The following is a 14,026-nucleotide window of genomic DNA, read 5'->3' as shown; positions in this document are numbered from 1 at the left end:
CCCCTGGGAATTTTCAGCAGAACATTGGCTTTGGCTGAATTCATATGATGCCAAGCATGTAAATGAACATTTACCCTTTAGTTTTTTTTAGAAAATTTCATACAGATATCTGAAACTGTGTAGAGCATTCCTTTCTTAGGCCATTGGGTTACCAGGAGTTCTGATAAGTTAAATACTTTCATTGTGAGTTATTTATGGTCACTAACATGAGTACTGTTTCTTGTATTTCTGAATAACATGTTTATTTAGCTTTTATGTACTAAGATCACTGTGAAAATGGAGTTAGATGGGACAGAGGACAAGGGAGAGAACATTTCCCATCTGTGAGTAGTTAATATGACTCCAATGTCCCCCAATTTCCTTTTCAAGTTTCTTTCTTGGAAAAAAAGATATCATTAAGGATACAATTTCTCTACCCCTTATAGTAGAGGTATTAGACTTGGAATCTACAAGACAACTCATTAATTTTAGCAACGTAAGGATGCATGATAATTGTAGGAGCTAGTTTTACTCTTCTTTATGTTGTTTTCCACATATCTCTAGTAATCTGTTGGATGGAATTTTTAATTTAAATTCTTATAATGGCTTTCAGTGAGTGACACTGATAAGGATTACAGAACAGCAGGCTCCTGATTAGCTTATCAGAATTTCTGCTCAGAATAGTAAATAAGTAAAAGAATGAAAGCAGATGAAAGAATAGGAAATTAAAACATCATAATACAATTTTATTTTACCCAAATAAGTATAAATAAATGGAAGCAACAAAGTCTTTTTAACTCAATCATGGAAGAAGCATACTATAATTTCTGTGATAATCTATTGGTCACATAGATCAATTCCAGTACAGTTTTGGAAGGACTTTATAAGAATGTGACTACCTAAAGAGAAGAATCTCTGGGGTCCCACTGGAGGCTGACCCTTGCCACCACTGGGAAGCTTGCCCCAACTATGGATGCATGAAGTTGGAAATCTGAGGATGTATTTTCACTTGAGTGTATTTTCTTAGTAACATACGTTCAACTTAGTCATGTAAGCACTACTTTGAAGTTAGATGCTTTAAAACTACAAACTTTTAAAAAATTAGCTTTTTTGAGATATGATTCATATACCAAAAACTTCAACCAATTAAAGTGTGCAGTACAATGGCTTTAAGTATAGTCACAGAGTTGTATACCCATGCCACAATCAATTTTAGAACATTTTCCTTACCACAAAGAAATCTTATACCCTTACCTATATAGATTCCCTTAATTCCCATTCATATCATTCCTGGGCAATGCTAATCTTCTTTCTATCTCTGTAGATTTTCTTATTCTGGACATTTCCTATAAATGAAATTGTATAATATGTGGTCTTTTATGTGTAGCTGACTCCATTAATGTAGCATGGGAACAAAAATGTTTTCAAATTTTATCTATGTTGTAGCATGGACCAGTGTGTCATTTATTTTTATTGTTGAATAATATTTCATTATGTGAACATAATATGTTTTATTTATCCATTTGTCAGTCCATGGGTATTTGAGTTGTTCCCACTCTTTGGCTATTACAAATAACGCAGCTATGAACATTTGTGTGAAAATTCTTGTGTGGACATATGTTTTCATTTCTGTTAGATAAATACCTAAGAATAGAATTGCTGGATCATGTGGTAACTACATGTTTAATCATAGGAAGAACTATAAGGCTGGGTTACAGAGTGGCTATACCATTTGCATTCTCCCTAGTGGTATATAAGGAGCCCAATTTTTTCACATCCTCACTCACATTTGTTACATGTTATCTACATTTTGATAATAGCTCTAGGAGGCTGAATAATGGTTCCTAAGGAGATCTAGACCTTAGTCCCTGGAACTTGTGAATATTACCCTATACAGAAAAAGAATCAATAAAGATGTGTTTAAATTAAGGATCTTGGGATAGATGAGTTCATCCTGGATTATCCGGGTGAGCTCTAAATGCACCCATAGTTGCTTTTAACAGGGACAATTACCAAGAGAGAGGCAGAGGGCAATTTGACTGTAGAGAGAAGAGGAGAGGCAGGGTGACTATAGAGGAAGACAGTGTAATGATGTTACACCCAAGGAATGTCAGCTAATACCAAAAGCTAGAAGTGGTAAGGAAGAGATTCTCTCCAGGAGCCTTTGGAGATGGCACAACTCTGGCATAACTTGCTTTTGGCTCAGTGAAGCTGACTTCTGATTTCTGTTTTCCATAAATATAAGGGAACAAATTTTCTCTTGTGTTAAGCCATCAAGTTTGTGGTGATCTGTTACAGCTGTCATAGGAAACTGATACAGTAACTCACCTAGTGAGTGTGCAGTAGTATTTCCTTCTGGTTTTCATTTGCACTTCCCTAAAGGCTAGTGATGTCAGACATCTCTTGAGGTGCTTATTTGTCATATTTATATCTTCTTTGGAACATGACTATTCAGATCTTTTGCCCTGTTTAAAATTGGCTTATGTCTTTTTATTACTGAGTCATGAGGTTCTTTAGATATTCTAGATACAAGTCTCTTATCAAATACTGGATTTTTAGAAGACTCTCCTCATTCTTTGAGTTATCTTCAATCTCTTGATGTCCATCTTCTACATTTTAAATTTTGGTGACATCTACTTCATTTTTCCCTTTTATTATTTTGTTGCTTCTGCTTTTGTCATCATATCTAAGAAATCATTGTCAAATCCAAAGTCAGAAAGACTTAAATCTACATTTTCTTTTAAGGGTTTTATAATTTTGCTCTCATATTTAGATCTGTGATTCATTTTGAGTCAATTTTGCTGTGTGATGTGAGGTATGGGTCCCACGATTCCTTTCCACATAGTCAGTTATCACTGCGTGGGTTTTTTTTTTTTTTAAGACTCTCTTTTCTTGTTTTCTTTCCTCCCCTTTCCTTCTTGCGTCTGCCCTTCTCCTCCCCCCTTTCTCTTCTTCCCTCCCTCCTTCACCCCCTCCATCCTTCTTTCTTTCTTTACCATTGAATAGTCTCAGAACCCTTATCAAAATAAATGTACTATAAACATATGTTTATTTTGGAGATCTGAATTTTATGCCATCCATCTATATATCTATATTTTAAAAATTTATTCTAATTAGTTATACATGACAGCAGAATGCATTTCAACTCATTGTGCACAAATGGAGCATAACTTCTCATTTCTCTAGCTTTACATGATGCAGAGTCACACAGTTCATGCATTCATACATGTACATCCTTCCCAACCCACACCCCCACCCCTCTTCTCACTCCCCTCAGCCCATCCAAAGTTCCTCCATTCTTCCCTAGGCACCCCCAACCCCCATATTAATCAGCATCCACATATCAGAGAAAACATTTGGCCTTTGATATTTTGGGATTGACTTATTTTGCTTAGCATGATATTCTCCAACTCTATCCATCTACCTGCAAATGCCATAATTTCATTCTTCTTTAAGGCTGATATATATATATCACATTTTCTTTATCCATTCATCTGTTGAAGGGCACCTAGGTTGGTTCCATAGTTTACTGTGAATTGAGCTGCTATAAACTTTGATGTGGCTTCATCATCGTAGTATGCTGATTTTAATTCCTTTAGGTATAAACCGAGAAGTGGGATAGCTGGGTCAAATGGTGGTTCCATTCCAAGTTTTCTAAGGAATCTCCATACTGCTTTCTAGAGTGGTTGCACCAATTTGCAGTCCCACCAGCAACGCATGAATGTACCTTTTTCCCCACATCCTCGCCAACATTTATTGTTACTTGTATTATTGAGAATTTCCATTCTGACTGGAGTTAAATGAAATCTTAGAGTAGTTTTTATTTGCATTTCACTAATTGCTAGAGATGTTAAGCATTTTTTCATATACTTGTTGACCATTCATATTTCTTCTTCTGTGAAGTGCCTGTTCAGTTACTTAGCCCATTTACAGATTGGGATTTCCTTCCTTCCTTCCTTCCTTCCTTCCTTCCTTCCTTCCTTCCTTTCTTTTCTGGTGTTGTTTTGGAGTTCTTTATATATCCTGGAGATTAGTGATCTATCTGATGTGCATGTGGTAAAGATTTTCTCCCATTCTGTAGGCTTTCTTTTAATGTTATTGATGATTGTTTCCTTTCCTGAGAAGAACCTTTTTAGTTTGACTTCATCCCTCTTATTGATTCTTGATGTCACATTTTCTTCATTGAGCCATTGTTAGACATTTAGGTTGATTAATTTTTTATAGATACAAGATTATTTTAAAATCATGTGAAAAGAGAAAAGAGCTAAAGTAACTAAGACAGTTTTTTTTTTTAAAGGAACAATAAAATGGAAGGAATCTGTCTACCTGATCTCAAGGTATATTATGTAACTACTATAATCAAGACTATGTGGTATTGACAGAAGGCAGACATACAGATCAGTTGAATAGAACAGAGAGCCCAGAAATAGATTCACACACTTACATCTGATTTTTGACAAAGGTAGAAAAAGCAGTTCATTGGAATAAACTTCTTATCACATGATAGTCAAGCAATTGGATATCCATAGTTTAAAAAAATGCACCCATATGAAAGCTCAAGAAGATCTTGGACCCAGATATTTTTTAAAGTGTCAATTTTTAGAAAAATATATAGGAGACCACTTCATGTTCTGGGATAACCAAAGAGTTCTTAGACTTAAAACCGAAAGCAAAACTCATAAAAGAAAAAATCAATACTTTCCATTAGGGATTTCACATTAAAATTAAAAACTTTGATCTGCAAAAGACCTGTAGAATGGTGAAAAGACACAAAACAGAATGAGAGACATATTTACCTATTATATGTAGAACAAAAAGACTAGAGTCTAGAAGACATCAAGAATTTTCAAAACTCAATGTTAAGAACAACCAAACTCCAATTAGAAGATGGGAAAAAGACATTTTACTAAGGCTGTGAAGATGGCAAATGAGCACATGAAAAAAAATGTTCGATATTATTAGTTAGGGGAAAACAAAATAAAAATGAGATATCACTATACAACTACCAGAATGGCTAAAATAAAAAAAAGTGAAAACTCCTGAATGAGGATGAAAAATAGTTTCTTGTGGGGAAAGCTGTCATTCTCTGAAATAAACATCTAGCTAGTGGTAAGTGTGCAACCAGTTCACATGAATGTTCTATAAAGTAACTTTGCCCAAAGGTAAGTTATTTGTCTATCGGTAAGTGTCCTATTTATTTAGGAATGCAGAGCCACCAAGGTTCTGAAACCAGGACTTGGACACACTTCTGCCATCTCATAGCACTTGGCCTGCAGTTGGTGCTGATAATGGGTAGCACCAACTCCTGGGGATTAGTCTACAGTGCAGGCAGGAGACCATTGGCTTTCTAGGTTCCCCTAGTTTCCATAATAATCTGGAGATGTGATTTGAGTTTTACCTGCTTTAGAGATTGTCAGAGGAGTTGACCGTGGCAGTTATTTTCTTCTTTATTAGTATTTTAAAAGTCAAAGTAAAATCAAGATGCATTTACTGATTACCTACTTTATATAGATATTGTACCACACTTTGAGAAGAGTGCCCAAACAGTATAAAACCAGCCTTTACCTCAAGTAGACTGCAATTTACTAGCAAGAAAAATACGAATATACTCCATATAAATATATGGAATACAGTAAAGAAAAACAAAATGTAAATTTTTTTTCTCTTTCATTGTTAAAGTCTTGCCAAACTACATTTCAACCCCAATTCTGCAAATGTGAATCAAAAGCATATTCTATATTTGAGAGATAGAAGAGCTAGGTTTACTTAACCCTTCCCTGTTAAGGAAGAAAAATATTTTATTTTATTTTTTACCTTCTATAGAATATTGCTGCCAGATGGCAATAAAACTTGTGAAACAAGTTTGTTCTATATTAAGTAAATTATTTGGTCTGAGTTCTCTAAGGGGAGAGAATAATTCAAGTTTGAGTCACAAGAAGGTCTGATAGAGAACAGGAATGGTGCAGGATGTTCATCCATGATGAAGATGCGCTTCTGCTTTTTGAAAGAAATCATCTATCATTTAACTTGTCTTAAAGGGTCAGCATGGTTATCAGCCAATATGTTGATTTTCTAATTGTAACATTCCTTATTTCCTGAAAGCAATTTTAGAATATTTTTTCCCCTCCCTTTCCTGGTCCTGCCAATCCCAAACCTTGTGCCATCACACGTAGTTCTGCTGGGGAAAATGCAAAGCGCTTTCTTGCTATTTCCTGCAAGTGCCTTTGGCTTCAACTTTAGAAACTGTCTTGAAAGGGAGCTTCTTGGGCTGTAGTCAGCAAGAAGACAGGGCAAAGAAAGGGCTTTTCTCCCCTTTGGAAAGATGACATGCACATTTTTCACAGTGTCACTCTGAGATGGAGAAATTGAAAAGCTGGCTTAGATTCCCACAGGAGGTAATGGTAAGCCTCTTGGTTTACAGCCCCCTTCATTCTATGTGTCTTTTTAGACAGTCTGTCAGACTTTCAACCTTTCTCTGGCTATGATTGCTCTATCACTGCATGTATATGAGTGGAAAGGTCCAAGGAGAAGGGAGCACAGGGCAACCATTCAGGGACCCCTCTCTTCTAGTAACTGCTGAAAGATCATTTACACTCTTAGCATCTCTGCTTATAGAAGTAAAGGGGATGAGCATATTTTCTGTGATTGGTACTATGAAATCTATTTAGAGTTTTGGTTGAATTGATAATAATTTTGCATAGATAAAATGCCTCACTCATTTAATAGAACTACATAGCACATATATTTCATATATTTTGTTTTAATTTTAATTTTATTTATTTTTTCAGTACTGGAGATTGAACTCAGGGCCACTCGGCCACTGAGCCACATCCCCAGCCCTGTTTTATATTTTATTTAGAGACAGGTTCTCACGGAGTTGCTTAGCGTCTCACCATTGCTGAGACTGGCTTTGAACTCGTGATCTTCCTGCCTTGGCCTCCCAAGCCGCTGGGATTATGGGCATGTGTCACCATGGCCAGCTATATATTTTAAATCCCTCTGTACATACAAATGTAACCCTTGGTAATTTCTTCCTACCTGTAAGTCTTAACATCTCTCCCACTCCCTCTTTTGAAGGTTGCTGGACATTGAAAATGAAATGATTTTTTTTGCCAGTTTCTATGCCATTACTGGTGCCGCAGTACTTCTCTTAGGCTATATTCAGGTTAGTAGCACCTCCATTTTATTTACTGATCAACATCTGGGCTCTTGACATTACATGAAATGCAGTGTTGACTTTAACCTTTAAGCTACTGGAAAACCATAAAAATAGCACTTCTGTGTTGGGAGGATGTGACAGAAAGCGGGTGGGATGCTTTTCTCAGGGAACAGAATCAGTTGTCCAGAAGGGGAGAGTAGACTTTTAGTTGCAATGTCTATTTCTCTTGCCCTTCACTACTTTATTCTCTCTCCTGAGCTCAGAAAGCACAGCTGTGGGTGTGTTTGTAGGAGAGAACTGAGTAGCCCGGAGAAAGCCAAGCAAGTGGAGGTAAAGGAAAGCACAGTGTAATTTCTTTTCCTCTGTCATTGTTGAAGTCTCATTAAATTGCATTCCAACCAGCATTCTGTAAATGTGAATTAAGTCATGGAAGGCCTAGGATTATTTAATTCTTCTTAAGGAAGAAAACTTTTCCATTTTTTGCCACCTTCTGCAGTTCCTGACCCCCTCCCCACCCCGTGTCCCAAACCCTCTCCAGGCGATGGACAACTATGTTATGATAGCTTATGTAGCCGAATGTGATAATATGCCGAATGCTACACGTAAACACTTGGCTACAAAAACTGCTCCCCTCCTCTCCAAATAAGTGCATTTACTTCCTGTATGTACTGACAGATGACCGCAATAATGAATGAGCAGTTAGAAACACATTATGCTTGAGATGTCTTAACCTATTCCCGAATGCCTTCTGTTTTCCAAAGGAGTGGTCAAGCCCTTGCCCAGCACTCTCTTATTCTGCAAGAGCGGGAGCCCATGAGGCTGGGCACTGGCCACTGAATCACAACAGGGCGCACTTTCCACTGGAGTCCACTTTCAATTGCTTCTGTGCAATAAAACCAAGTGCTTCTAAAATGAAAAAAAATATTAAATTCCTCTTCCAAGTTATTCAAGAATTCCAGATATTATTAGTTGTAAAGAGAATTGAACCCCATTTTTCTTCACTAGGAGATGTCTAACCGCAGATTAGCTTCCCTGCACGTTCCATCCTTTTCGTGTTACATGTCCTTAAAAATCATTGCATGAAACCTACATATGAATGCTTATCAGCATACCTGTTAGGGGGAAAATTCACCCAGAAGTAGTGTGCAAAGCCTGTGATTTTTAGAGCAACGATGTCTTGGTTTTGGTGCTATGAGCCTTATTTCACTCATGGAGAAAGTGAACATTTTTGATAGGGTGAAGTCTAGAAGTTAAGGGGTTGTTAATGTGTCAGAGTTGGATCCAAACCCAGATTTCTGGCCACACCCTCCAAAGTTGTTCTGCTCACCTCCACTTTTAGTCGCCGGTGCCAGAAATCACTCCTTAGGTTCCAAGAAGAGGCATTTTGTGAATTATTTCCCTTCTGTTTTCAACCATTACACGAAAAGTGTTATCTTCTGAAAAGAGAAGGAGTTAAATATTTGTAACATCGCCATGCTAAGCGTTCTTTTGTCCATTTTCAGGTGTGCTTTTGGGTCATTGCTGGAGCCCATCAGATACAGAAAATGAGAAAATTTTACTTTAGGAGAATAATGAGAATGGAAATCGGGTGGTTTGACTGCCATGCCGTGGGCGAGTTGAATACAAGATTCTCTGAGTAAGCTGCTGGTAGTGTCATGTTAAGTGTCATGTTTTTGATAATAAAACTTGTTTCTAAATTAAACAACAATTTGAAAATATCTTCAGTTAGATTGAATATATTTGCTCGTTAGGTTTGGCTTTCTTAGAAAGCCTGGCGTTTTTCATAGGCAATGCCTTTTAAATATGGTTATTAAACACTGAAGCTAGGTAACTTCAATTTGGGTTGTAGGCCCTTGATTAAAACATTAGAAATGAAGTATAATAGAAGAGTTTAAAGAAGTAGGTTTATTTGACCTCAGAAGGAGAAATGGAAGCAGGCTATTCTAATCTACACACCTATGGAAAATACAATTCGAAATTAATTATCTAAATAATTTCTGCACACAAAAAAACAAAGATAATTCCAAAAATAGTTTGAGAAGGGTTCAAACTGAAAACCAGATTTAAATTCAGTTTATGGGCTGGGAATGAAGCTCAGGGTAGAGCACTTGCTTAGTATGCAAGAGGCCCTGGGTGCAATCCCTAATACTGCAAATTGTAATCATCATCACCTCAACATAGCCAGTTTACATCCAAGTATAGCATAGTTTGGATCATTAATGGGCCCCCAGAATTTCTCAATGAGCCCTGAGTTAGAACCAGTTGAACCCTATTGAATTGGGTTGACCTTTGAGTTTCCATGAAAAACAATATTCAGAGAAAACAAAGCTAAAGTTTAGGCCCCTAGATTCTAGCACTTACTTAGTTACTTACTTACCGCTTACTTACTGTGATCTTGAACAGCTGGATGTTAAACTTGTTAGAATATGATGATCTAATCTCTGGGTATTCCTTAGGTTCTTTCTTGCTCTTAAGTCCCACTTAAGTCCCAAGCCCTCTTTTCTCCATGTGGATAAGAGGAACTTTATGTGACTGTCTTCCACCAATATTCTGAATGACTAGCCAAAGGAATAAGAGGAGAAAACAAATAAATACTCAGACTAACACATATTGGTGGCTTAGTATTTGAAAGGTACTGTTGTACATGCTTTTCGTATATTAGCTAATTTAATTCTCATTATTTGCCACTGTTACTATCCCCATTTTATAGATGAGAAAGCTTAAACACAAAAAGGGTAAAGTGATTTGTCCACAAACAGCTTGTGTTTAAATTCAGCCACATTTAGCCACTATTCACTGCTGCTTATTAACAGAATGCAGTAACTACATTCAAATAAACACAAAGCACGCAGATTAATCATATTTCCATGGAAACACAGGGAGGAAGATACTACTTCTTCCTGGGAATACCTAAAATTTATGACTGAGGTGGTATGTGAATAGACCTTTGAGGCTGAGAGGATTTATCAGACCTGAAGGGAAGGACTCTCCAGACAGGCCAGAGATATTAACTGCAAGAAAGAGAGACAAATAAGGTTGTTTCCAAAATTTATCATCAATGTCGAATGGATATCAGCTGGGAAATTGTGACCAAAGTTGGCTATGAGCAGAGAAGCTAGATCACATCCCAAGGTGCAGCAAATATTTTAAGATTTGAGCATCTGTTATACTACCTGAGGACAATGGTGGGCCAGAGATGGGTGTGTTTAGAAGAAAGTGAACTTCAGTGAGCCATGTGAGTTGGCCAAATTGTTTTAGTGATTCAAGTCTCTCTTGTTTCTAGTGATATTAATAAAATCAATGAAGCCATTGGTGACCAAATGGCCACATTCATTCAGCGCATGACCTCAGCCATCTGTGGGTTCCTATTGGGATTTTTAAGGGGTTGGAAACTGACCTTCGTTATTATTTCTGTCAGCCCTCTCATTGGGATTGGAGCAGGCATCATTGCTTTGGTAAGAATGTCTTTTTGATTTTCCTCCATGGGAAGACATTTGCACTCATAAACAAACCAAAATATGAAGCTTTTCTTCTTTGTTTAGTCGATATAATTATTGCTATTTTGATTTATTCCACAGCATCAAATAAATTTCATACATCAGGAATTAATGATATTTTAATAAGATAAATATTATTTTATTAATATCAAACAACTATATTTATTGAACATCAACTATTTTGCCAGGTATTATTAGGAGCTTCATATTTGTTATCTCTAATTCTTACTATAATTGTATAATGAAAGTACTAACACTGTTTTAAATATAAGAAACTGAAGCTCTAACAAGTAAAAGGACTTAACTGGGACTGTACAGCTTACAGAGCAGGATTTGAGTTCAAGGGAACCCCCTGATGCCAAATCCCCACCTACTCTCCAGTGTTCTTATTGCTCTCTATGTGCTCCAGAGATCAGATGATTCCCTTAAATATTACAAATATACCCAGATCAGTAAGGAACTCAACAAGATTTCTGTAATCAGAGCTGTGTTCTCCATTTCATCTCATCAGTCTCCGAGAGAGCTTGTCTGATCCATTCTGAGTGTTCTCTTACCATCTCTGTTTCTCAGCTTTTAAGGCTAAGACCAAATGTAGGAGTTTGGGGACACTCCAGTTAAAAATACTCCCAAGGATTTAGGCATTATTATTTTTTACTTTTAGAGCATCCACAATGGAAAGCAGGTCGTGGGTTCAGGCACACTAAACTTTGCTATCCATGAGAGTAGAATTTAAGTGAAAAGCTGCGTGACTTCTATACATCATTGAACAAAAGGAATCAATCTACCTGATATTTTCTAGCAAAATAGTCTTATAAGACACTGGATATATTATTTAATAAATTATATTATTTCACAGGTAATGTAGAAAATAGGCTGAAAGTGACAGTAGCAAAGAGCTCACTGCACTCCACTCTGTCACCCTCTGGTTTTCTTACTAACAAGTTTGTGTGACTCAAGAAAAACATTTAATTCATCAAAACCTGCTTATTCATCTTTAAAGTAGGATAATATGATGATTATGAATATAATCACATATAAAGTAGGATCATATAATTGTGAATATGAATATCATGAATATCATCATGATGATTTAGGGTATTATCCAAGTAACACACTGAAATACACTGTCTGGCACAGAATCCATTAGAGAAAATGTATTTTATCATTTTTTTTTAAACCCACTGCATCACACAAGCTTGACCACAGTCTTTCCTATGGAATACTTTCCAGCTGTGCTGCATTTGATTCAGCTTGTTTTTTTTTGCTTACATACGTTTAATCTCTTCCTTCAAACCTGTGATCAACTAATATACACATTCAAATAGATGATATGCCATGTTTTAGTGTGTTGGAAACTCAAAATGTTGTCTGGTTGACTTGGTCATGAACAGATTTAGGACTATAATCTGACTTGTTGTCTCAGTGCCCACATTCCAACTGCTCGTAAATGGGTTTGGAATGCTGTTGCGCCATTTCACTAGATCCAAAGTGAAGGCAAAAGAGGTAGAGATGGGCAATATATAATATGTTAGAAACTATTGTAAGTTTTGTATGCTTTTGTCAAGTTTTAACATTCAGGATGAGAAACATGAACAATTGTCATGTATTTCCAAATATAGATTTCTTAAGCTGCTGGGTGAATATATTTATGTATTGGCTATTTATTTATTTATTTTGTGGTGCTGAGGATCTATCCAGGGCCTTGTGCATACCAGGCAAGTGTTCTACCACTAAGCTGTATCCCCAGTCCCTCCTAGACCAGTTTAATTGAAGTTGTGCTGAGATTAATTTAATATTCTATTATTACATTCACAACTACTTAATTTTATCATTATTGTGCTGCAAATGCATATTTCAGGAATAAATTAGGTAAGGAGTATGATAAAACTACAATGTCATTCATAATGACCAAGTGCAAAATTTTAATGTTGATGAAAACAATTTTTCTATCCTTACTAATGCCTTTCCAAGTCATGAAGTTTTATAAACTGTGGACTGATAAAATAATAAATATATTGAAAAATATTTTTACTCATTTTGTATTTTAGAATCCTAATATTTTGTTTGATCATACTTTTGCTGCTGAAAGTTTGGGAAACTGCTGGAAAATAAACTCCCTTGCTCTGAGAATTACATATGTTTTTAGATTTCTGATATAGTGAATCTTCCACAATATGTGCTTTTCCTCCATGTTTCTTAATCTGTACAGGGATTTCTTTGAGAGTTAACTTTTACTAGGACTCAATCCAAGTCTAATTTTAGAAAAGGTAAGTTGTCTGTTACTAAGAACATATGTCTTTTCATTTCATTTTGTAAAAATAAAAAGTATAATTAAGCCCCTACAGTTAAGTCAAAATGATGTAACATTTATCTAAAGCTTTCTCCTCTGGAGCTACCTCTTCAGTGTTGTGCCTTTGAACTCTCTCACTCTATATTCCACATGGGCCTCTAGTCTTTGCTTCTCTGGTTTGTCTATAAATTGTGCAATGGTTTCTAACTAACAGAAATGAAATATGACCTGATTTGACTTGGGAACCTCATCAATATAATGAGTGGGACACTTTAGTGCTATAGAATGTCGCATTGGGGATTTACTCTGTGAGGGAGTTTTTGGAGTCATTTTGATATATCAAAAACCAAACACTCAAGGATGGGCTTAACATAAACCAAACTTGGACCAAATTCCTTCCTCCTGTGTTATGGTGGGAATCTAGTGGCATATTAAACCTGTCATGTGTTTACCTCTGTTAAATGAATCAATAAATGACAACCTGACTTCCTGTCTTACCTAATAGCCCATTCTTTTTTTGTACCAGGGATTGAACCCAGAGGTGTTTAACCATTGAGCCACATCCCAAGCCCCTTTTTATATTTTTTAAATTTAGAGACAGGATGTTGCTGAGTTGCTTAGGACCTCTCTATGTTGCTGAGGCTGGCTTTGAACTTGTGATCCTCCTGCCTCGACCTCCTGAGCCCCTGAGATCAGCACATTGCCCAGCTACCTAATAACCTACTCTTTATATTTTCTCTTCTTCTTTTGAACTTTAGAGTGTGGCCAAGTTTACAGACCTTGAGTTGAAGGCTTATGCCAAAGCAGGGTCAGTGGCTGATGAAGTAATTTCCTCTGTGCGAACTGTGGCTGCTTTTGGTGGTGAGGAAAAAGAGATCGAAAGGTTGGTTAATTGGAATGTCTATTATTTTCCTGAACTTCATCAATCTGCATAGTACCCTGACTTTTTCTCACTCTGTACAAAATGGCAGATCCATGGTCTGTACTGATCAAAAGAAACATTTGGTCAACAGGTAGCTTCACAGAATCATTCAGATTAGTCAAAGCACTACCAGAAGTCCAAAACCTTAATAATATATTTTTGAAAGTGTTGAAGTTGCT

At 36.4% G+C, this 14,026-nt stretch overlaps 1 protein-coding gene across 2 annotated transcripts in view; it reads left to right on the top strand.

Moving 5' to 3' along the window:
- Abcb11 (ATP binding cassette subfamily B member 11) overlaps nucleotides 1–14,026 on the top strand; it is a 92,898-nt gene that overhangs the window by 18,439 nt on the left and 60,433 nt on the right. For both annotated transcript variants that reach the window (XM_058580159.1, XM_046447222.2), the window contains exons 7-10: nucleotides 7,057–7,144; nucleotides 8,641–8,774; nucleotides 10,422–10,593; nucleotides 13,684–13,808. In XM_058580159.1, the coding sequence (XP_058436142.1) occupies nucleotides 7,057–7,144; nucleotides 8,641–8,774; nucleotides 10,422–10,593; nucleotides 13,684–13,808 (519 nt within the window). The remainder of the gene's footprint in view (nucleotides 1–7,056; nucleotides 7,145–8,640; nucleotides 8,775–10,421; nucleotides 10,594–13,683; nucleotides 13,809–14,026) is intronic.

Source organism: Marmota monax, unplaced genomic scaffold, assembly GCF_021218885.2.
Source record: "Marmota monax isolate L192 unplaced genomic scaffold, Marmota_monax_Labrador192_F-V1.1 WCK01_AAM20220418_F8-fsc00007, whole genome shotgun sequence".
In the NCBI taxonomy this organism is placed as follows: Eukaryota; Metazoa; Chordata; class Mammalia; order Rodentia; family Sciuridae; genus Marmota; species Marmota monax.
The sequence above is the reverse complement of the archived record's forward strand: the minus strand, read 5'-3'. Positions and strand labels throughout refer to the sequence as shown.